General features: G+C 37.9%; 1 protein-coding gene across 1 annotated transcript; it reads left to right on the top strand.

The window, feature by feature from the left end:
- Positions 1-388: 388 nt before the first annotated feature.
- Positions 389-23,982, top strand: xxylt1 (xyloside xylosyltransferase 1). Its single transcript, XM_011473995.2, has 5 exons — positions 389-783; positions 2,144-2,765; positions 8,978-9,125; positions 15,203-15,335; positions 22,821-23,982. The coding sequence occupies exons 2-5, from the start codon at positions 2,235-2,237 to the stop codon at positions 23,215-23,217; spliced, it is 1,209 nt and encodes a 402-aa protein (XP_011472297.1). The 5' UTR covers positions 389-783; positions 2,144-2,234; the 3' UTR covers positions 23,218-23,982.
- Positions 23,983-25,245: the final 1,263 nt, after the last annotated feature.

Raw genomic sequence — 25,245 nt, 5'->3', positions numbered from 1 at the left:
TTCAAAGTGATAGGTACTTGTAATAAATCAATTTAAAACGCCATCCTGTCTCATTGTTCTGTCTCTAATATTTAGAGTTAAACATGTAATGATTTAATTCTGTTTTAAGAGGGAATATTATAAATACATTGCTTCACATTAATTTTACAGTAAAAGCTAGACAAACGCAGAAGGCATAACCCTGAAAAACTTTCTCCTACAATCAAAACATGTTCCTTTATTTCTAAATTGTCTACTTTGCTGACTACCATGAAACACGAACGTGTGATAATTATGTGCATTTGTTTATTGTTGTCTAAAAATAAAATTGCGATGTTGAATACAAAATATATTTGATGTTTTAAAAACACTATTTCGATTAGTTTTGATTTTTCCGACAGAACTCGAAAGCAGCACCTCTGAAGGGATTTGCAAAGCGGGGCGCTTTGAGGTTGTCTGTCTTGTTGCTAGATTGCTAGCTAGCTAGTTCGTGTTCATACTACCCCTGATTTTTTGCCAACTCCGTGTTTGCTTTGCCACGTAGTGGGTGTGTATGCGCGCGTGGGTTTGTCCAATTAGTTAATTGATTTTTGTTTCAGAGTTTTAAAGAATATTGTTGGACTGCAGTTCATCTTTTCACATGTGGGCGGTTGCTCTTGAACGTACTGCACTCATCAGACGTTCAGCCATTGATTTACGATGGCTAAGCAGAGGATAGTTAGACTTACAGCATAAACCAGTGGGTTTAAGGCTGTTCAATCGTCGTGCAGGCCGGAGAAACACAGAGGTCATCTGCATAAAGAGGTATCTTCTTTTCTTAACTTAATGTCACACAATTTTATCACAGAAATATAAACTGTAGTCCTTTTTTATTTCTTTTGGTTTGTTTTTACCCTTTGATTGCTTGTGTTTATGTTTTGGTTTTCTTAAATTTTCATTGACTAACATGTTTGAAATACACTGAATGAAATAAACAAATGAAGTAACTGTACAACTCGAAAATAACTGACTATATTAATTTATACCAAAATCCTAACGGATGTTGCGGAAACGCTTTTCATAGCTTTACTACCTCCTTATAAACTTTAGAGGGAATATAGTAGTAGCCACATGATGTGAGTCAAGTAAACCTGGTTAATGATTATAAGGTATAAGGGGGAGTTCCCAAATCAAACTTTATTTATAAAGCACTTTTCATATAAAAGTATAACACAACGTGCTTTACATTAAAACAAAACAGAATAAATAATAAAAAAAACAATTTTGGAGAAGCTGAATGTTCCTAATGTTGGTTTTTGGAAGACCAGCGAGCAGGGCGTTACAATAATCAATTTTACTCATAAAAAAAAACATGTATTGGCATCAGGATGTGTGTAAAAGGACTTACAGACTCACTCCAATCATCTTTTGTTCTATTTTAAAAGCGTTCCCTAATGAACTTTAACTTATGAGTACCATATGCAATTTTTAGGCAAAATCAAAAACCCTTTGTTGTTTCTGCAGAGCGGTAGTTCCGGTAGTTTCTTAGAAATTTGCCTCTGAATTGTAGGCGGGATCGTTGACGTATAGTAAGCATGTCCCCATTTCCCATCACCCCTTTGTCTACACACTCTCCCGTTAGCTTACAGCCCTTCACACCCACCAACTTAACACTTCCGGTGCAACAAAAAAGGCGAGCAATATTGGAGCTTTCCAGCTGCTGAGTTTGAGCCAGGTGCCACCTCAGACAACGAAAACAAAGCCTTTTATGACTGCAAGGGGATGCGTCCAAATAAAGTGGAGCAGGGAGCTTTTGTCTTGCCGTAGTAGCTTCTATGTCACAGCTACAAGCTTTTTCTAACGACATTTTTTCATCTGTTCTTGATTCACAATAATTTGAATTAAGAAATACTCAGAAATGCAGTTCCAAGCTTAATTTTCTTTATAGATTTCCTCCATCATGAAAAAGATGCCACAGGAACATGTTAAAAACATGAGTGGGCTTTTTAAAACTTATGAGAACTTTTTACTAACTTTTTGGGGTAGTAATTTATTTTGTCAAAATGTGTTCAAACTATACATTTATTCCTGGCATATTAAAATAGCAATTTTACTATTTAAAAAAAAACCTCATGAATGATTCTGAGAATCAAAGTTTAATTCCCTTTTTATGTTTCTCTTACAGGGATTTAGGAATGTTTTTTACAAACACTGATCAGCCCAAAATGACAGTTTTACTGCTTCCATTCTCTCTTAAATGACATCAACACACAGACATGGGCTTTGTACGACTCGTGGCAAGAATCATGAGTAGGGTCAGCACATTCAGATCCTATCAGTTTCTGCTACTACTTGCTGCGGCACTCGCCGTTGTGGCTTTTTACTACTTTGGCTCAGAAAGACACAACTTCTCCAGCACCACTAAAAGGATCAAGCAGACCCAAGCGAGCACCAACAGAAATGATGCAGACCTAACAATGGACACGAGCCTGATGCACCAGACTGGAGATGAAGAGAAAGCACTAGAAGAGCAATACCAAGGAATGAAGAGCGAGACGTTTGCTTTAGGAAAAGGGAAGGTTGAAGCCGGTGGCCAGCACTACCACGTGCTCATGATGTTCACCAAGGTGGACAAAAGTCGAGGCCTGCAGGATAAATTCAAAGTCGCCATGCTGTCGATGGTAAAGCATGGACATTTCTTGAAAGGGGAGGTGTTGGTGCTTCACTTTGTAAGCGACAAAGCCAGCCAACAACTTGGTCAGAGGATGCTGCAGGACTTTCTCCAAGATGCAACATTCAAGTATGAAGTAAGTGTTGTTCTCCACAACCTTTTTTGGGTAACTAAAAATCAGATATTTGACATTACAGAATAACATTTTCATTCATTCACTTTTCATAATAATAACTGTTCTGCCACTGCGTCAGACCTGAGAAAGACAGTTTTATTATGGAAACAACTATTCACAGGTTGGCATAAAAATAATTCAAAAATAAATCCAGGTTATTGTTGGACTGTGTTTTTAAAGAAATAATTACTACAAAATAATCCTCTATAATCATGTGTAATATTGCAATACATTTCACTGAATAGTCAATGATTTGACAAGAAATTAAAATAATTTTCACAATGATTTTGTGAAAATTATTATTATGCCCATCATTTATCTTCACCTCACTTTGATTTTGCACAAGGATGAAATATCTTGTCCACTTTTTTTATTGTTTTAAGTCACTTTTCCTTTCTGTGTCGCTGTCAGATAAAGCTGGTCTTAATTAGAATCCCTTCAGGGTCTTCTTGACAAGATGTAATCACATCCACGTTTGTTCAGCTGTCTCATAAGGTTGATTTTGTTTGGGTCACATACTTCATTGGCTTTAATCACTTTTCTACCTTCCAGTGATGTGCTAAAGATGACGGGAAGAAAAGTTTTTACATAGTAAAGATAAAAGAACAAAACTTGTTGACAGTTAAAAAATATCACTTCCAGCAATACTGTGCCTATGCTATTACCTTTTTGCTGCTTGTTAGCAGTATGTGTGAGTTACATGAATAACACTAAAATAAATCTGTTTTTATTTATGCTTTTATTTATTAATTGGTTCAGTAGTGTTTATATTCATTTGAATGTGTTTTTCTTAACTGTGACCATATTTCTGTCCCCTTGAAACGTTAGCATTAATCTCTATATATCTTGTTTGCTGTAGTACATTATGACACTTTGTCTGAGTTTTCTGGCAGAAACTTTTTGCTTTTCAAATCGTTTTTTAAATCTGAAGCACAAGGTGGCAGTGTTGGTCTTTAAATCAGTCAGGTGGCTTTTCTTGTCATTACTGCCCAGAAAAAAGATTCCTTTCTCTGTCTGCTTTATGAAAAGTCTTGTGAAACTTTCCTTTTGTATGCCTTTTCATTGCATTGCATGTGTATGCATCCATACATTTGTTTGCACATAGTTTATTCATTTTTCAAAGTCTTCCTGATGAGTGTGATCCCCCACTTCCTCTTCAGTTTTTTCAATTTTTTTGCTTTTTTTTATGTGAACCATCTTGTGTGAATCTTTCAGCTGCTTGTTTTGTAATGGTTTAATTCAGCCTGAGAAAGTTTTGGTTTTCCATTAGTCTGAACTTAAATATTTTTGCTTGCCTGGCCTCCTTCTTGACATTATTTAATGTTTATTATGAAAGCAGGAGAGGCTTTACTGTGACTTTTACCAAAGACATGAGCGGTGCCATCTTGAGGGGATAGTTTGGAACCAGACTGTGGAGATGAGGGATTTGAAAACCTTTTTGTAATATTTCTTAGCATTTAGTTTGGCTACAACTAGGACCAACCTCGTTTTACAGTGAGGAAGATGCTGTCTCACACCATCACACTGCCTCCACCAAAATATGTGTCAGTGCATATCTTCGCCACTCTTTGACCATAAATAAGACTGCTGTAGGGAGAACCAGAACACACCGCTGAACATAACGTATTTAGCGATGTGTAGTGCACATGTTGCTAACATCAGATTGAAAATAACAGCAGCCATGGCAGAGATAAGTTGTGTGCAGTTTGTACCTGATCATCTTTACAGAGAGTTGTCTGCTCTATCGCCCTGCACACCTTCACTGTGACTCTGTAGAAGACAACCCTCTGTACCAAAATGCTGTCAGGGTGAGGAACTGTCTTCTTGTCTTCTGCATCTTCTTAGGACGCCCATTCCTCTGCCTGTCTGACATCGCCTGGTCCATGAAATTAGCCTTCAGGCTTTAAATGTTACAAGGGTTCATTCCAAATACCTAATGCTCCAACTTGGCTTTACTTAACATGGCACATCCATTCTTGGAGCAGTCACCCACTGACCCCCTGTTGCACAGCCTATGCTTAGAGGCTGCCAATCAAGCTTCTGATTGGTTGTGGCTTTCATACATCAGAGTAAAAAGAAAATGTATACAGCATAATATACTTTATAATATAAACACAAACAAAAAAACAATGACAATGATATGCAGCCTACAGTGCTGTAAATAATGCTTGGGTTTCACAACCAGTTCTTCACTGGTCGCTGTCTTCACCCTTCCTCTCCTGGCCATCATCCTCACCCTGCTGGCCTTCCACACTCTGCTGTCTGTCTGGCCACAGATCCTCGTCCACATCACAGCATATATTCTCCCTTGCGATGCAATGAGGGAAGAAACGGCGCGCATGTCTTAACCATCCCCTACACTGATCTCCTGTAACATCCTCACACGCAGCATCCATTGCTTGGAGCAGGGACCTCTGATCTTGAGCCCGATGCTCATACACTCTCCACCTCCAAGAGGAGAAAAACTCCTCAATAGGATTGAGGAAAGGAGAGTAAGGTGGTAGGAACACTATGACCATCCTTGGATGAGTAGTGAACCAGGCCCTGATGAGCAGGCCATGGTGGAAATTCACATTGTCCCATGCAATAACAAATAGTGGTAGGTGAGGCCCTACGAGACCTCTTTCATTTTTAGGGATCAAATCAAAATAATAATAAATGTATGAAATGTTCCAAGGGATTCATATATCGTATTCATGGTATTATGTTCTAGACTAATATTGACAATTGGACAGACTATTGTGCATGTGATAACTTACACATTGAAATGATGCTGATTCATTTTGGAGCAAACAGCCATTAGACTGAGAATCAACAGTTTAGATCAACAAGATCTATTGACTTGGAAATTGTGCTAAATGAAGGCTACCTGTACTTAATCACTTGCAAAGATGTACTGAGACATTGAGACATGTACTAAGACATTTGCAATTTGATGAAATTAATGAGAAATTCCATTCTGTTGTGAACAATTGCCAAGTGATTTGGAGGGTTTGTCCATGTTGTTTTGAAAATGTAATTTCTGTTTCAAGGAATGAGCCAAACCAATGGAGAAAAACTGTAACTAAATTATTGGAAGCAGAAAGACACAAGGAAAATCTCAATTTCTTATTTAAATGTTTATTCCACCCTGTTTTTCATAATTGGCATAAAATAATAAGGAGAAAAATGAATGTGATCTTTTATATTTAAGAAGGAATCTAAAACCCCAGATTCTAACAGTGGATTGAACCTTCAGGCTGTTTCCTCACTGCTTTAGTCAGCCTCATTTCATTATTCCAGACCAATGCTTTTAAACATAGTTGTTTGAGTTCATAAATTATGAAACACTGTTCCAGCACCACTGACACAAGCTCAGCCACTTCCTCTCCTGATGCGCACATATATACAAAAATAGACACATGTACACACAATTTCTGCCACAGATACACATGAGATGGGAATCCCTGGAGCCTGACACAGCGAGTGATATGCGAGCGTGTTGACAGCCTTGTCGGCTCATTTTGGGTTTCATTCCTTTTTAATATTTAGTTTCAATGAGAATGAAGACATGGGGAAAGTTATGCAACTGTTTTAGCCAACATTGCTTCCTGACAGCTTTAAGTTCAAGGACCTATCTGGATTTTCTTTTTTTTGGGGGGGGGCTCAATAAACAGCCTGCAAGCATTACAGTGCACAGATGATATGCTCATTACTGCTGACTGTCCTTTAGCCAGAACACTGGGGTCTTCAGGGCAGAGACTTCTTGTGTTAATGACCAAACATGAATTTAGATTTATTTATGATGTGCTTTTGAGTTAAACAGACGGCCCCCTGGAAGGTTGTCTTTTTTTTTTTAAAGATGTTTTTGACAGCTTAACATGTCTCCATATACATGGATAGTGGATAAAAAGATGTTCTTAAAATCTTTTGCTCAAATGGATAGTTATTAATTGTATTTTACTAAAAGACAAACTGTTTCGGACGTGAAAATAAGATACCTTTTAAAAAAAAAATAACCAATGCGTTGTGGAGAAAATATGTTAGTTGGGTGCGAAAATCAGAATCGGAATCAGAATCTTTTTGTTGTCATTATGCAATGCACAATGACATTTTTTCCAGCAGCTCTTTACCAACGATCTTGAAAATATTATATAAAAATAATACATAAGACTGTACAGTAGAATGGGATGAATATTGCACATATGACTGGATACTCCACATATAGAATGAGTATTGCACACATGACATGAAATGAAAATATAACAAAAGAAGGGGATGAAATAAGTAAAAAGGCAGTTTTGGGTATGAAAAAGATATATAATAATCTAAGAAAATTAGTTTTTGTGTAATTATTCTTGCAGTATAATCTTTATTTTTTTTGGGAGACATTGTTTTAAGTTGGAACATTGCCTGAAAAGTTTATGTGTTAATGAATGTCTTTGTGTTTTTATTTTCAAACAGGTTTCCTGATTTACTGTAGTTCTTTCTAGTTCATGAGTTTGTTTTTATGGGACTCTCAATGCAAAGTACGAGACAGAAAAAGACACAGATTCAGACGTTTAGGAGAAAAAAAATGGAAACGGTCAAACTAAAATCTAGATGTTTTGCCGTTCATTTGTGATAATACACGCATCCAGTTTTTGTTTTCTATTTTTCATAGTCAATATTTGTTCATTCTGAACGATCCGAGTCACTGACCTAAAATCGATCCAAGACATCTTTAGCCAAAAATTCAACCAGCGTGACTCACAGATAAATACCTGGTTACTAAACAGTGCAGGGGAAGTTTTCCACATTTATTGTATTTCTTGCAAGATGATCAAGTGTAAATTAAATCTGTGTACAAACAAACAAGAATTAAGGTCAAATCCTTAACATTTTAGTTTCCTAAAGTCCAGTCCACTGTTGGATGTAATTGTTTTTATGGGCTCGGGTATAGGATTGTCACTCTTACTGAGAAAAAAATTAAATCACACACGGATCATTATGTTTGCCAATGGAAACACATTGATCTCTTAATTTGTAGGAGCCTTTTGTCAAGATTTACCTGAAGCCTCTGACATACACGCCCTTAAATCAGGTCCTAGAAAGTTATTTTTGCTGCGATTAAACTTTCCAAGATAGAAAAAAGTTGAAATGAGGCTTGCTGCTTATGGTATATAATGGTACATTGTCACAGAAGCTGCTTCTTTATAAGTCTTCTGGGATATAGAGTTCCCAGAAGAAGCTGAAAGGGGTTGGAAATGTACTCAGAAAGTTTTTATTTTTTTATTTTTTTTGTGGTAAGCGCTGCATTGTTTTTTGATATTCTAAAAGTATTTTTTTTTTTAAACACTCAACTGGCAGTTGTAAAACAGAGTATTTTTATGCTTAAATTAAATTCCAAATGCACTTTTGGATGTTAAAATTAACAATGAAAATGATATGCAGCCAAATGATTTACCAGTATTATTCATTTTCATATATTTACACATAAGTCTACCTTTTAAAGGATTATTTTGTTGGCCTTGGTTTCTTTTATGCGATCACCCGTTGTGGTTGGTTTGTGTGGGTTTGGGATGTGTTCTGACCAAAGCCCTCGCCGACGAAGCGTTCACTTTTGACAAAGCTAATGGATGATACCCTTTGTTCTTTGTACCAAACACAGAATGGACTGCATGCACTGAGGTTTGCCCACGTAATGTTTATGAAAGGAATCCATCCAAAATTCAAACGGTTTGAAATACAAAGACTGATTACGTAAAAAAGTTTGGTTTCAAAATAAAAAACCCTTATGACATCAATGAGTTCATCATCCAAAAAAAAGATAGAAACTTTAACAAACTTCTATTGATGTTAGTCACTCATGCAAAGAAGTCTAAGAATGGGGAACTCCGAATTAATTTTAATATAGCAGCATTAAAGCTGTTTTGTCTTTTTATTTCTGTAGAAAATTAATGAAGCAACACACACACAGTATTTTTCATGTTTTTTTTGTTTTATTGTAAATTTAATTTAAACAAAATGGCTGTAGTTTCTTTAAAATTTTAAAGGGCCTAAGTTTTAAAGATGTTGTTACTTTATAAATCCTAAAGGGTTTAACTCACATTGCTTTAAACCAATTTAAAAAGCACAAAGCTGTCTGAGTTTGATCACATATCTGACCATGTTCTAAGACTCTCTTGTGGTCCATTTTTTCTTTCTTCCATCAGGTTCTATTCCACGATGTTGCAGAGCTGACCCAGACTCTCTTCCCCATTGTCGAAGCCATGCAGAAGCATTTCAGTGCTGGCTCTGGCGCTTACTACAGCGACGCCATCTTCTTCCTGTCTGTAGCCATGCATCACATCATGCCTGAAAGTAAATGGAGTCTTTGATTATTGTTAGTGTATTAACCTTTGACTGTCTCATACATTAATGTAAATATATAAATATTTTACTTTTGGTAAAATACTTTGTGGTTTGACTGCTGTACATTTCTGCTAAGATGGACAGAAGTAAAAATGGAATCAGCAGACGAGTTGTCTGTGACCTTACATGGCTTTGTAACAGCATTTTGATAAACTGTTTGAGATCCAGATTTCCACCTTGGTCGCACAGCTGGAAAAGGCCATACGGGTTGGTATCTAAAAGACATGTGGCAGGTTGCAGAGGCCCTAGGGAGAGGGGAAGGAAGGATATGCCTCGTTGCTGCTGCCCACATGGGTGCCCCCCGTGTTTGTGCTCAGAGTTGTCTTTCCTCTGTTGTGCTTTTTTTTCGATGCTTCACTTCAGTCGTGACTCATGGGGAATCACCCTACAGGTTAACCAAATCTTTAGGCTTTGAGCGTCTAATCCGTAGCCATCACAGGGATACAGGTAACACATGGTGCTTGGGTTATGCAGCCAGAGCATATGAGTTCCATTTAAAGTCAGAGGGACAGGAAAGAAAGAAGGCAACTTTGTTTGAAGCCGGCTTTGATCAGTAACAGTTTTGCTTGAATGTTCTTGGCTGAATACATCAGGCTATAGAATATATGATAAATTGCCGTTTGCAAAGATGGTTTTGGTAGAAAAAGGAAGTTTTCACCTCTGCAGCCTCAAGTAACTGATTGTAGTAATGAGGAATTGTCAATGAAGATTAGGCCTTAATCACAACTGCCAATACAGGTAGATATGGGTAGTCTGCAGGCCAGAATGGACCAATCTGCACGGGTCATGCAGGCAGCCTGCAGGAATAATTGAAGTCGTATACCGTTCGGTGAGCCCATAGAACCAAATTGTCTGACTAAGGCTTTCATGTGCTGCAACTTTGACATCCATCGATTTGTTAGGTGAATAGAAGCTTTGCTTTCATGTGTTGAAGAAAGAGACCTTCGGACAAATTCTGTCCCTGCTCTTTACAAACGTGCCAAAGTCAAGGAGGAGGATTCACTGGGCAAAACTGGCCATTGTAAGTGATTTGTTGACTTTCTCTGGTGCTACACTGGCGCCAAAGCTACAGTGTGTACTGTACTGTGATGGTTCACTCACATACTGTCACTAAAAGATAAAGCCTTGGATCTGTTTATGTTAAAAGCATCTGTTGATTTTTTTTCAGTTTTGATAAAAACATGACCATAAATTTCAGAATAAAATAAAATAAAGAAGCAGGTACAAAGGAGATGAATAATGGATAATAAAAGACAAGAAAACCTGACCCGTAAAGCTGAAAAAAGAACCCCAGTAAATGAAGGAAGGCCTTTGATGATCAATAAATGTTCTATTTGTGTCGATGTTACTTTGTTCTAAAAACAGCTGGTTTATGTAGATTTTTATTATCATTATTCCAAATAGTTTCATACATTCCAGTATCATTCAGGCTGTTGTTACATGAGTCAGATTGTTGTTGTGTGCGATGCTGCACGTTTTGTGCTTTAAACTGATTATTGATTATTCCCCATGTGTTCCCATTTCTCTGTGTCCAAGCACTACACACCAGTACTGTGGTGTTTTCCTAATGTGCTGGTTATAATGTGGAAGAGAGAAGATGGGGACTTAATGGGTTGATGCATTTTCACAAGGAGTTCTTTGGTTTAACACTTTTCAGAACACACTTGTTGACTTGTAGACATAGCACAGGTGACGGTCACAGATCTGGAGCCATCGAGGGCAGGTTGGAAATGCTAAAATGGTAAACAGCATATAGAGGACTTTATTACCATCTAGGGGGCCCAAAGCGCCTTACAGTCAAAGGCACATTCACCCATGCACACACACACACATACATTCACACACCAGAAATCCATTTGTTCTCTGACTTTTCAACCTTAAGATACTAGAAAAAGAGCTTTGAATTAATAAAAAGATATTCAAAAGAATTGAAGAGAATTTACAATAACAGTTTTACATTATTAACATCATAATGTTCTAGACAAGATATTTAACAAATAAATATAAATGATATTCAAAAAAAGCAATGTAAAAATATAAATAACATTTAAAATAAAATATGAAATATTTATAAAACTCTGACTTTAAAGCAAAAGATATGTCATTAGTGGTTTAGAAACGTGTTTACATTTTTTAGAAAGCCTTTGCACAGATCTATACTAACTGTTGTAAGTAAACTCTTACAATGGAAAGATGCAACAAATATGGATACGGTTTCTAAGAAACTCAGTTCTTGTTGCTATAGACTTGTCGTGCGTCTTTGTTTTCCTGTTAGCCGTCTTGACATGCTGGGACTTGACAACCTCCTAACACAGGACCCATGGATTTTCCATCTGTTGTTTTTAGTGGCCCTTAAAATTCATAAACTGCTCTGCTAACGTCAGAGACCAATAAGAGATTGAAGAAAAGACTCCTACATAGAAATCAAAGCTGTCATTCACTTTTTTAGAAATTGCTAGTTACGTAATATTGCCTTTTCCATGAGACAGAAATTGAACATGTTCAATAAAAGTTTTAGTTGCACTTTAAAGCCACTAAAGGTTTTATTTTTAAGTGGTGTCATGTTTGTTTGAAAAGCCACTCAGGACGTGGAGGGTTCAGGGAGGAGGCGGAGCCAAACTCTCAGGAGCCCTAATTAAAATGAACACATGTGAAGAACGGAGCTGTCAAAATCTAAATCTGGAGTTTGGATACTCTCATGTTTAACGTCGGCAAAACTGCTAGATAACAGTGTTGTTTTCTTAAGAATGCTGATGGAAGTGGAGAACAAATTTAACAGGTATGTGAGGAATAGAATTAGGCCTTAATGAGGCTGACCCACTTCATGAGAATGTGGTGCGCAATGACAGAGTCCTTTGTGGCTATAATAGAGTTTTAGACAAAACCTCATTGTCTGATGTGATGGTAGCCTCAAGCAAGTGGTTAGTCATCAACAATCAGAAATGATTATTCAAATAACATGGGCCATAGATCAGCTTCTGTCACCCAACGACCACACTGGTCCCTTCCTTTTAGTTCAAACACAGCAAATCAATTATAGTACATAGAAGAACTTAGTCCCTAAAACTTTCAAGAAAAGGTTATTATTATGTTTTCCACTCGACACCCATTTGTGATGAACCCCAGCTGCTCGTAAAAGCTGGCCTCAAATAGATTTGGATGAGTAAAGCTATAGAATCTATTGAACAATGACTTGATAAGATATTTCAGATTTTCACATTCCAATCACATTAATTTAACTAACTTAAACATCTCATGTGCATCTGTTTGAATCAGGTTGCATCTGTGCATGGATCTGTTTTTTTGTGCACATTCAGATATTCATTCAGATTCACATCAAGTTGAAAATATGTTTCTAGATTCTAGAAATGTAATTGAAAATGTTAGTTCAAAAGGGGCCCAAGTTCAAGAGGTTTGTTTTTCCAGGAAATGCATGGAATTGCATAGCTTAAAGGGAGGCTACACCAAATGATTCACTGAATCACTTTTATCATTTCAGAGGACAAACTAAAGTCTCTGGACTTGTCCAGGAATTTTTCACTTAATGCATTTTAAACGTCAAGCATAGTCAATACATTATGACGGACTTGGGACGTTTTTGCACATAACCAGATAGCTTTTCCCTTGAAGACCATAGAACATATAATATCTCTATTTTGAAAAATTGTGGACTTGGGCCTTTTTTGAACCAACCAATTCTATTATGGCATCTAGAAAAACACTTACCAGTACATTTTGAAACCCTGTCTTTCTGATGGGTTTATTGTCTTTTTCGTTTTAATTATTATTTTTTCAACAGTTAACCAAGAAGAAGATTAAACTTTAACACAAACAATTGGGATAAAAGAGGGAATATCTATGTTTCTTTTGTCTTAATGTGGTAGAAGATGAGGTTGTGACTTTTCTGTTCTCAGTGCTGTTAAAACAAAGCGCATTTTGAAAAACAGGCTGTTTAGCCTTCAGATCCCTTTTGTGTTGAGTCATTGGTCTGGCATCAAAGCCTTCACATCACAGCACATCAGCATTGTAACAACTGAGGGCCCTCTTCCTGCTATACTCCCACAAAGTTAAGCCCTGTAGTGCAAACGAACATCCAGATTGCTCTGCTCTGTTACCACAGCCATGAAGCCATTGTCAAAAGCAGCTTCCTTGTTTGGAGAGCATTAAAAGCTGTTCACTGCTACTTTGCTGAAGTTTTTTTTTTTTTACCTAAATTAAAATCCTTCAAATAATACTTTAAACCCGTAACCCCCTTTTTGATTTATGTTTTGCTGTGTAATTCATTCACATTGATGAACTCTGTTTTTTTATTCGGTGACTCAGAGGTAAACAAATAATCTTATTTTACACTTTGTTTCCAAAGCAGCTCTCTTGGTTTTTTATCTTAAGATTTTACATTTTCCCATTTTTAGCAGCAGCTGCTATCTTTTTTTTTTTTTACAGAAAGTTCATTTCTGATGACAGCAAATAGGGGTCCAAGCTGTTTTTTCCCAACTAATTTTAAGGATGTTCCTAAGTGTTTCTAGATTGTGAGGAGATAAAACTATCTAATCAAATCCTGGTTCTGCCTCAAGGCCACTTTCCAGCAGAGAAACGTCTGAAGCATCTCCTGTGGAGGGTTTCTGGAAGGCCTCCTGACTTGCATAAAGACCTTTAACAGGCTACCTTTGATGCTTAGGAGCAGTGACTCTAACCTCCTCTTGGGTTACTGCAACCATCACCCTGTTTGGAGGAGTATCTGACCTTTTGGGACTAAATCATCTCAGCATCTTGTTTTTTTTCTAAATCAGTCCATCATAGAGCTTCCTATGACTCTGACATTATAATTAAAGGGATGGCTCAAAATTAGGCTTTTGGGTTGCTTGTACAATTCTTTGCACTCTGCACCCTAACTTTATGAAGGCCAGAGAGATGTCAAAGGTTAAGACTATTTGATCTATCTGCAATAATTCTGTCTTTAATAACCTGGAACAAAAGAATTTGTGGAAACAAGATACTGGAAAGAGATTTCTTTGCAGTGTGATTTGATTTACCCAGAAGAAAAGGTGCAAAAGAAAAACTCAGTCATCTCTACAAGAAAAGCCAGATTGACTTTGGCCACAGTCCCTTTTGTGTGGCTTCCTGGCAGTTTGTTCTGGGCCTGTCCGACTGGGAAAAAGGCTCGTGGCAGACCCAGGCACACGTCAAAGATTTTATCTGTTAGTTAGTCTGGGAACACCTCTGCATCCTCCAGGAGGGAGAAAGGAAAAGGCCACGAAGAGGGAGGTGTGGACCACAAGTTTGGTTTCTGCCCTGATGACCTGAAAATGAATGTGCAGGAGTTCACTCATGCACGGCTGGATTTGAAGAGAAAAAAAAGGAACGTTTTGTATTTGAATACTGTAAAATTTTTACTTACAAGTTTTACATTAGCGGTTGCAGAAAATCAAATATTTGATTGAATTTCATTGACGAGGGGTCATTTGAAATTAATACAAATTTTACAGCTTTCGAAAACAAAACTTTTCTTTTTTTTCTTGTCATAAAAGACGGATTGAAAAAGCTGTTTGTTGTTTATTTTACCACAAGTTTTAAATTTTAAGTTCTGAACAACTGTAAAGTCAGAAGTTATTTGAGCCTTTCTACTCTTTTCACCTTTTTTTGAAGAAAAAAAAATATTTCTTAGCACAAGCTAAGTTGAATTTAGAGTTTGAAATTGAGCCGATTTGTGGGTTTGGTAGTGATCTTCACTCACCTCATCATTGCAATCCCAGCTGGGCTTTTCTGTCTGTTTTTTCTTTTCTTAATATATTACATGTGTGCATCAGAATTGACTTAAACTGCATTTACATACAAAGAAAAACTACATTTCATTTTTTTTTTCCTTTACAAGAAATATTAACTTATTTGATTAGCTGGAGTGAACAGAAATGAGTTCTTGGTATTACATTATAGTCTTTCCTGAATTTAACATGTGTTTTTTCAGTTTGTTTTTCAAATATTGTTGGGCATCATTGTCATTTGCGTCTTATTTTCCTTTGTTTAAGGTCTGACACATATCGTGCAGCTTGACTTGGACCTGAAGTACAGGACCAACATCAGGAATCTTTTCCAAGAATTTGACAAATTTCCTCCAGGAGCAGTAATAGGCATCATCAGAGAAATGCAGCCAGTCTACAGGTAAGCTCATCCCCAAACCCTTCTCTACCAGATGTTTATATCTTCTAGCTGCGCAGACACTGAGCTCTCTGAGTGTCAGCGGAAACCGCTTCATTGTTTCAGATGTTGACATGAACAGAGTGCTGTGTCACTTTTCACGCCAGTGTTCAGTCTCTGCTTTCTATTCTTGAATAGACTAGGCAGCTGTCCTCATCTATGAGAAGATGGCTTTTGACTAAGAGGCTCAATTTAAGTCCACCGATATTTTATACCATTTTTCTATGCATCTATAATGTTTAATACTGTAGAAACGACAATTAAATTCAATTCTTGCTTTGGCTTTTGACTTATAATCTAAAAGGCACCTCATGAAGTGCAGTTGAGAATGTGCAAAACCTCCATATTAGCTTTCAAAAATATTAGAAAATGTCAACTACAAAAGGTGGCAGAATTGGCTTAAATGAAAAATCGTATGACGTTCAAAAAATGTTGTTTGCACTAAAGTAACTCAGTGATTTTCCTTACATATTTTTTAAATGATACAATCATCACGGGAGGCTTCTCTAATGTTTTTAAGTGGGAAAACAATCGGTGAATGACAAATGCCATTTTGCCCCTCTAAATCTTCAGGTTTTTTTTTTTTTAATACAGAGTTTACTAATGTAACCCCCAAAATACTTGTGCTTTCAAAAGACTGTATGTGGCGAGAAAAAAAGCTTAAAATCTTCAAATCTGCCATTTACCGGTAATTATTTATCCTTTAAAGCGTCTAATAATGTAGAGATGCAGAGATTATGTTTAAAGTACAGTTAACCAGTTGCACACGGTTTTTATCCCCAGAAGGTCTATTCATGAAAACCATTTTATTTTTATTGATGCAACAGTGTCCAAAGGGGAAAAATTTATGCTCTGAAGCTAACAGTCGTTACTAAGTAAACAATAAAAGCTAATAAATCAACTCATCTTAGCTGATTTGAAGACAGTTGTGTTCATCTGTGTGCGTGTTTTCATGTATGCACACAAACAATTTCACGATCTTTGTTCATTTTCTGATTATTTTCCATCTTTTTTGAAACAAGTAAAACAAACAAGCTTGCTCCGTTTAGACTCTCTCCCTCTGTTTTCCACTGAAGCACTGCATCAAAACAGGACGTCTGTTTGTGCGGACGTGTTTAAACAGACGGCGAAGCATGAGCAGGTGGAATATTTCATGGAGCAGCTACTGAACGACATAAACAGAGGCACTTTTCCAATGGGCCCATTTAGAAATATAGGTTAGTTGAAGCGTCAAGTGGAGTGCTGTACTGCCTTTAGTCCATTTAGAGGTTTGTGACTCACTAGTCCAAAAAAAAAGCATCTGTGGAGAGATCCAAACCTTCGTTTCTACAAGGATTTTATCCAAATATTCTCAGTGCTTGACTTTGAAACTTAAGTTCCAAATATGAATGTCTTGCAGACACATCTCAATAACAGAACCAAACCTGGCTGCAGGTAAAAGGCTGATTATAGAAACCATGCTACTTTGAAGCTAGATGAAACACTGCACATTCATTACACACTGAACCTTTTTGTTCTTTTTTGCCTTAAAAATAATAACAGTCTACTTAAACTTAATATTTTTGTTTCAAAAGATATTGTTTTGTTTTTTAGATTATAATTTCGCCGTCAATCCCTCTAGTTTTGTATGTGATTTTTATTTTTATTTTGATCATGAAGCAATTCTTTCAAATTAAGATACCTGCTCGTCCTGTTGAAGGAAAAATAAGAAGTGTTGCCTCTAATGTCATGATTGAGAGGACTTGTTTAGTGCCTGAAGGTTCCTCACTTCTAAATGAGTTAATCCAATCCTCCCCTAGTGGGATTCCAGCTCTAAGTTTTTTGTTTGTAGAAATTGTGCCCCGGTCTTCATTCCAGGCTCCATCCATGGCCCCATTTCAACCCCAAACAAATGTCCGTGCCAGTGCTGTTACTGTATCAGCTCAGGGGTCTATTGAATCCCACGCTTTGTTGCTTTTGTGCCCAGACACATAATTCAAGGGAGACAACAGCAAAACAGGAGATCTGGCCTCCAAGCTTCTGGAAAAACTTTTACAATTTGGTGTCTGTCAGTTTTGAAAATATGATATTGCGTTCTTGTGTTCAAATTCCTCTGTGGAATTTTTGTTTATTTTAAAAGTATGTTTTTATTGTTGTTTTTTTTATTCCTAAAGGAAATTGAAATGTCTGAAAGGCAGCTGAAGGTTTACGTCACAGAAAAAAATGTCTTTCCACCAAAACAGCAGTTGGTGATCATACTTGCACAACTACAAGGAATGTTTGATTTGATTTGGAATAATGCAGAAAAAATGACAAAACGCAGCTATATCAAAGCTATTTCAGATATGAAGTCATACATTGATTAGAAAATCAAGAAAATAAACAAAAATAAAAGGAGATGATACCATCTTCTTAATGATTCAATGATTCAATGTACAAGGAGATGTTTGAGATGCTTAAGGCCTGTTCACACCGGGACGAATTTCGCCGGCGATTTTCGCCGACGTTTAACGCCTCGTGACTAAACAAAGGGCACCAATGTGAGTGTGAACCGACGCGAAAAAACGCCACGCGCCAAAGCGTCAAAAAAAAACAAACGCCTCGGGTTCGTTTTTTTTTTCTCGACGCGTCGCGTCGAAATCTATTCGACCAATGAGAATGGCGCTTTTGCACACGTGTCTGGAGCTTCTGAAGTTACAGTAAAACACAACTTGGGGGCGCTCAAACACAAAACTGCCTTGCTGAGCACATATACCAGCGAAAAAGACAGACGCCGAGTAGCGTCTACACTGCTGCGAAGAAATAATGACGGACATTCTTAAATATCCCTGAACCAAGCACCAGTTGGAGCTACTGATGCTTGAAATATTCATGTTTTCTTTGTATTATTCTGACAAGCGCGTAAATACTTGCTCTCTTCTTCTGAGTGAAAAGCGACTTTAAGAATCGTAAAGTTGCGCAGCGCCACCTTGTGTACAGGAGTATTTCTGTTTACATTAAGCGCCATCTAATGTCAGGGAATGAAATTGCATGTTCGCTCGGCTCATCGTCAGCGAAAATCGCCTGGGTGTGAACACAAAAGACATGGCGAATAACGCCTGGCGAATATTCGTCCCGGTGTGTACGGGCCTTTACTTTGCTGTTCGCTCTGAATGCCAAAAGGTTAAAGGTTAAATACAATTAAAAAAAGATAGGGTAGAATATATTGTTATTAATAGTGTAATTGCTCATAATCATAAATAGATAAATATTTGCAGGTTATTTTGGATCCATTAAACATATGGACTGCCAAATAGCTTTATTAGTTGTTTGATAGGGGAATGAGAAGAAGAGAATCTATACATCAGGGTGGCAGTGGATCCTTAAAAAGTCTTACATTTAATCTGATTAAAATAAGGCCTTAAGACCATTAACATATCTTAAATTCTGGTGAATAAGTCTTACATTTTTTCTCAACGCAATGTGACTTTTTGTCACTTAAAAAAAAGAGAAAAAAAAAATTTCCAGGATGCGCTCATAACCTGATCATAAAATTGTTTAACCTCATCTAAACTAATTAGCTCACGTTCATTGGCTTGGAAAAGTGGGAAAGTGCAAATTCACAAAGAAATGGCTAGAAAATAGGGATTACCGTAGTTGTGGTGGTTTAAACCTGTTCATGGAAAGCCTAATGAAGCAAACGGCGCGGTTTGCCAAAAAGCTTGGTACAGTAGGGATCATGGCCATCCAATCACGTGTAGAGGAAGAAATGGCAGACTCTAGCTGTTTGTTTCGTTTTCTTTGTACATATAGGATTAAATTGGAGTTTTAGTGTTCTTCTTAAATTGAATTTTTGTTAATCACTAGACACCCCGAATGGGAGCCGGTTTAGCTCGTGCTGGTTTGCAGCGCCTTCCGTCCGTGAAACCAGGGTTCAACTCCGGGCTGCTCCCTGTTCCCTTCTGTGCCGGTCCCAAGCCCGGTTGCTCTGAGAGGGTTTCGTCAGGAAGGGCATCTGGCGTAAAACATTGCCAAGTTTACCATGCGACTCGTTCGCTGTGGCGACCCCTGTTGGGAAAAGCCGAAAGAGAAACAACAACAACTAGACACCCCGAATAATCCCACCCCTCTCGCGTTTTTTTCAACACATTTATTTTCTGTGGGTTTTTTACACTGTTGACATAACCTGATTCTTATTAGATCAATTGCAGATTTAGTTATTGGTCTTGGTTCAGATCATTTTTTTTAAGTTAAGGTTTTTATTAAAATCTTTTAGTTACTTCCAGTTTCCTGTGTTGACTAGTACTTTCAGATGGGTTCTGGTTGTCTGAGTTCATTAAACTTTTTTTAAATTTGAAGCGAATGAACATTTCAGAACCACATCTTCAGCCAGCTCCAAATTAATGCGAGCTGTTTTGTCACCCATTAGCTAATGGCTGGTTGTCTTTGTGGAGTTTTCATTTTAAAGCCAGGGATTGGAGAGGCCCTGTGTGTGTCCCCGACTGGAGTGTTTTCCTGTCAGCTCTCACTCTGTTTTTGTGCGCATTGACACAGCGTAGTGCAAAAAACACTTCCTCCGACCAGCCTCATTCACTGCACTTCCTGCCAACCAGAGTTTCAATAATGGGAAATGAAATAAAATGAAAAGATGTGTGTCTCCCGCCTGCTGTTGCAACAGCGAGAGCAATACACATTTACAAGTACGCTGTAAACAGGTTTTTCATTTTATCCTTTTGAAATGAGCCATGTTCTGTGAGAGAAGGCTGGTACAGAAAGAAAACCATTCGGTCTTCATGCGGTGTCTTTTTGTTGTGAGGCACCTATACTGAACCATTTTGTTGGAGATTGTGAGGTAAAATGGTAAAGCAATCTTATTTTGAAAGGCTTTGATTAATTCTTTTTAAATTTATTTTGTATTTTGTTCATCGTATCCCTGGTCAGTGGTGATGCTCCTATAAAAGCAGGGAAAGGAAAGTCTTGATTTAGAAGAATAATCAACAGAATTCATGATTTATTTATTTGGAGTGTCTGCAGCAGCATCTTGTCTGAAGGCTTCTTTTTTCAGTGTTGGAATTTTGTTCTCTTGTTTGGTGAAAAGTAGAGGACATTTCATTCATGTTGACCAAAAAGAATAACAGGAGGGCAGCAGGAGGGTCCCACATAGTGTTCAGAGACGGCTACTCCGTGTCCTGAGACATTCGGACGAGAAGACGGCACAGAACATCCTTGTCATCCCCTAATGTTTTTAATTCTGTCATGACTTGGAGGCCCGTTCCATTCAAGAAAGAAAAAACTAGGAGCAGATGGAAGTTTTGGCAGCATGGTGGTAAGTGTTGTCTTGATCTTTGCTGCCTTTGCTGTCACATGATAGAAATTTTTGAAAGATTTTTTTTACTTAGTATTTTAGCTAAAACCTGACTATAACAAAAAGCCAATAAATAGGTTTATAAATAAATATATATGCTCATATATTTAATCAAATCAAATCAAACAAAAACATTATGGAGTTGCCTTGAGCTTTAACTGTCACATTTCCAGAATAGATTAACGACTCTTTGTCATAAATGTTTCCTAATAAAACCACATTCACCCATGATGTGTGTCAGGGCACGTAGACCGTGTCCTCCAGATGATGATAAATGCTCCACAGAGGCTTCAGGTCCCCTGCTAGCAGCTCTCCAGCTGGATAAAGCAGAGGGGACAGACTACAGCTGCTCAGTGTAGGTCAGTAAAAATATCAGATCTTGACTCTTGAGAATGTATTTCTAATGCACTTCATGAACTCCTCATGGAGGGCTACAGGGCCTCTTTACAAAGCATGTTTATTTTAAGAAAAGTTCCCACATGTAATATTCACTCCAAGAAAGTCAAGGGTGTTTTTTTTTTTTTTTTATCTAGTGGTGAAAATAAATGTCCTACTGCAGCCTGCAAAGCGGCCCATTAATATTTCACCTACAGCTCAGTCAGGGCTAAAAATAATTTCTTTGTGTGTATGTTTCCTTGTGTTCAAGCTGGAGTATATTATTGTTCATCCCTGTGTTTACACTGCAAAAACAGGCCCCCTAGAAATAAGTCAAAAAAATCTTAGAACTTGAACATATTTCTTTAAGTAAAGAAAAATCTGCCTATGGGGTGTGAGAAATACCAACAAATATTATGTGAAGAAGCAAAATTATAGTTGCTAAGACGTATTTGCTTAAACTAAGGTTATTTTACTATTGAAAAACGTTCGTAATAAGATTCTTTTATTTTGCAAGACAGAAAAAAAGACACATTTTCTTAAGATTAAAAAAAAATTGGTGAAGCACAGAAGTTCTCAATAGGAACACTTGAAAACTGACAGAAGAATACTTGACCAAGTTATGCATCTATTTCTGTTCCATTTGATTCTTAAAAAAAAAACAAAAAGTAGCTTGAAATCATGTTTTGAGGTTTTTTGATACGATAATGCTCAAATGTAATTTTTTTAAATTATAATATCAAAACAACATGTTTATAGTGGTATAGTAAACTCTTTATGACAAGCTGGTAAAGCACAGATCTGTCTTTGGTGTTGCACTTGTAAAGTTTGAATTAAAGAATGAGATTTTTTATTTTGTAACCTATTGTTATGCTGCACAGTCGTGTAGTGGTTGGTGTTTTTGCTTTACGGTGAGAAGGCCCTGGTTTGAATCCCAGCTTGGTCCTTTCTATTTGGAGTTTGCATGTTCTCCCTGTGCATGCATTGGTTTTCTCAGACCAGTCCGGCTTCCTCCCACAGTCCAAATACACGCCTCATGGGTTGATCGTAGGTTAATTGGTGTTTCCAAAAATACCCCTTAGTGTGAATGTGTGGTCGTGTGGCCTTTCGACAGACCAGTGACCTGATTGAGTGTGTGTTTATGGTTGTTTGACCCGCACATCGACTGGGAACATATCCAGAGTGTTCCTTGCCTTCGCCCAACAGAACTGGGACAGGTTCCAGCAACCCCACGACCCTGAAAGAGATTCAGCAGGTTCAGAGAATGGATCCAATACTTAACATGTATTATACCATGGTCTGGGTGAATACTCGATTCTGATCGGCTGCTGGGTATGCGTTAAAACCTGATAATCTCACGGTGAAAAAAGAAGTTCCGGTCGGCTAGTTTAAATGATTTGTATCACTGCGCCGGCTTCTGTAAAACAACCTTTTGCTTCATCATCATCTGGGCAAAAACAAGCGGTAAGCGATTAACTTTCCCTCTGAATTGATGATTTATTCAACCCATCGGGACGATCAGCATATATATATCGCCGAATCTTGACTGCAGCGGTGGTGCTGCGCCACGCGGACTATATGTTATATATATATGTACTATATGTTACGTGATGCGGCGCATCGGACGGTTCATGCTTTCACAGATCTTTCTTTTCATAAAGCTTGATGAACATGTTGCAGGGCCAAGTTGCTGGCAACTTGGTTGATAAGTGCCTTCAACATAACCAACCACACTGCCTCTCTTTCCTCAGACACACCTTCTGGCAGTACCGCAAGGAGAACCCCCAGACCAAAGTAGGAGAACCTCCTCCTGACGGACTCCCAGGTTTCAACAGTGGCGTGATGCTATTGGACCTGCAGGGAATGAGGGCCTCAGCTCTCTATAACCAGCTTCTAGAGCCAAGTAATGTTGCCAAACTGGCAGACAAGTATCGCTTTAGAGGTCACCTGGGTGACCAGGACTTCTTCACTATGATTGGCATGGAGCATCCTAACCTGTTTTATTCCTTACCCTGCGGCTGGAACCGGCAGCTGTGCACCTGGTGGAGGGACCACGGTTACGCAGACGTCTTTCAGTTGTACTATCGTTGCGAGGGACCTGTTTATATCTACCATGGAAACTGTAATTCCCCCATACCAGAAGACTGAACTACGTCACCGCCACTCACATGTTCTTTAGGATTCCTTCTTGTTGGGAGGCACAACTGGATTGGTTGACTTTCTTCAACGCTTTCCAAACTTGACCTGTGCCTGCCAAGGGGTTCATGACGGACTAACTAGTGAAGCTGTTAGCTAGGAGGGCAGAACCAAAGCACTCCAAATTAATGTACCGATGAGAAATGTTCTGGATTACAACATAAGAGCAAAGCACAAATGATAAAAAGGATTCTCATCTTTGTAGGCTTTGCCGTGTCATTCAAACCTGCATAATTTCATGCAAATTAATGTTTCTGTTTATACCTTAAGAAAAATAAATGTTTAATTTATATTCTATTGAAAACAAACTTTAAAATCTTAACAAATCAATAGAAAAAAGGTTTTTGGCATTATAGATAAAAACATTCTAATATTGATGAAAATGAACACAACGGTGGACTTTTCATCTTTCTGCAGCACTGTGGCAGCTTCTTCCATGAGCTGGTGGAAAAAGAGGTGAGTCAATGGAGCATTAATGATCATGTTTTGCGCTCAGCATTTGCATTTTACCGAGGCCAAACACAAACCTACATCAGTGGGCGGTCCAGACGCTGACCCACTTTGTCTTTACTGGCTCTGTGAAAACAGAACTGACATTTGGACTAAAAAAGAAAATGTGGCAACTACTGAAACAATTGTATAATTTCATGAAAATGAAAGTATAAGGAACATTTTTCAACACACAGAATTTGAAAATAAAAACAATGTGATAACTTATATTTTATTGTTTGTTTTTGTTTTTTTTGAATGAGGAGTCATGTTTGGAAAAAGTTATTTGGTCAGTTGACTGAGACTACAACCAGTCTGAATGATCCATTTGGTCTGCAAGTGAATGGTAAGTGTAGAAATCCTTGAGTTTCTGCTCAAAGATATTGGTAAGTACGGGTTTGTTAAAACTCTTTTTAGAACCTTCAAAAGATATTTTGAGATTCATATTTTCACATTATAGCCACACAAAAAAGCAAAAGTGAATCGGTTTTCTCAGAATTCAACATATTTGTGTCTTTGTCTCCTTCGCTGCTTTCTTTAAAAGATAAAGCTCCTATGAAACTGAAATGTAGCGACTCTTTAACTGTATCAAAGCAGCTCATTATGCTGAGTCAATAGAGAATGGGAAGTGGATATCTTGCTGGGATTTGTTTAGACGCCATATTGTCTGCCCGTTTCCCCCTTGGCTGTCCTTTGTGTGCAGGAACGCTGCATTCCAAAAGGAGGACCGTGTTGAAAGCACAAATTGTCAGATTGGTCTCATGAATCAAGTCGGACTTTAGACCCAACTGCTACATTTGTGCGATGCAAGCAAAAAAGAGACTGTCTATGAAGACTCTCATTCATCCAGGTTGATTCCATCATAGTAGTAGGTTTAGGGGCTGTCATCTGAAAAGTGACTAGTTTTTACTGAGTCATTTTTAATTCCTTTCCATCATTTTGACTTATAGGTTGGTGAAAGAGGCGCTACAAGGTAATGTAGTGGTAGTTGGAGCTTTCATTTCACAGTAAGAAGACCCTGGTTCAAATCCTGGCTGGGACCTTTCTGTGTGGAGTTTGCATCCGCTTTCTCCCCACATCCCAAAAACATGCTGCATGGGTTAACTGGCGACGCTAAATTGTGAGTGTGTGACCCTACCACCACTTGATGACCCAATCGTAGCTGGAATAGGATCCAGCATCTTCATGACCCCAAACGAGATTAAATTGGTTTGGAAGATGGATAAAGAGGTGAAAGGGTATCTGTGCAGCCGTGGTGTAGAGGTAGATCGGTTGACTTCTGATCAGCAAGATCACAGGTTCAGTTCTTGCCCTGCCCACTCATGCATCGGAGTGTCCTTGGGCAAGACGCAATGTGAACCCCACATTGGTACCAGTGTTTGGCAACGGAGCCGCCATCAGTGTGTGAATTTGTGTGTGTGTTTGGGGATGAATCTGACTGTCACTGTAAAGCGCTTCTGGTCTTCAAAGAAGGTAGTAAAGCACCAAATA

The sequence above is a fragment of the Oryzias latipes genome, chromosome 4 (assembly GCF_002234675.1).
Source record: "Oryzias latipes chromosome 4, ASM223467v1".
Lineage (NCBI taxonomy): Eukaryota > Metazoa > Chordata > Actinopteri > Beloniformes > Adrianichthyidae > Oryzias > Oryzias latipes.
Note: the sequence above shows the minus strand (reverse complement) of the source record. Positions and strands in the feature narration are given on the sequence as shown.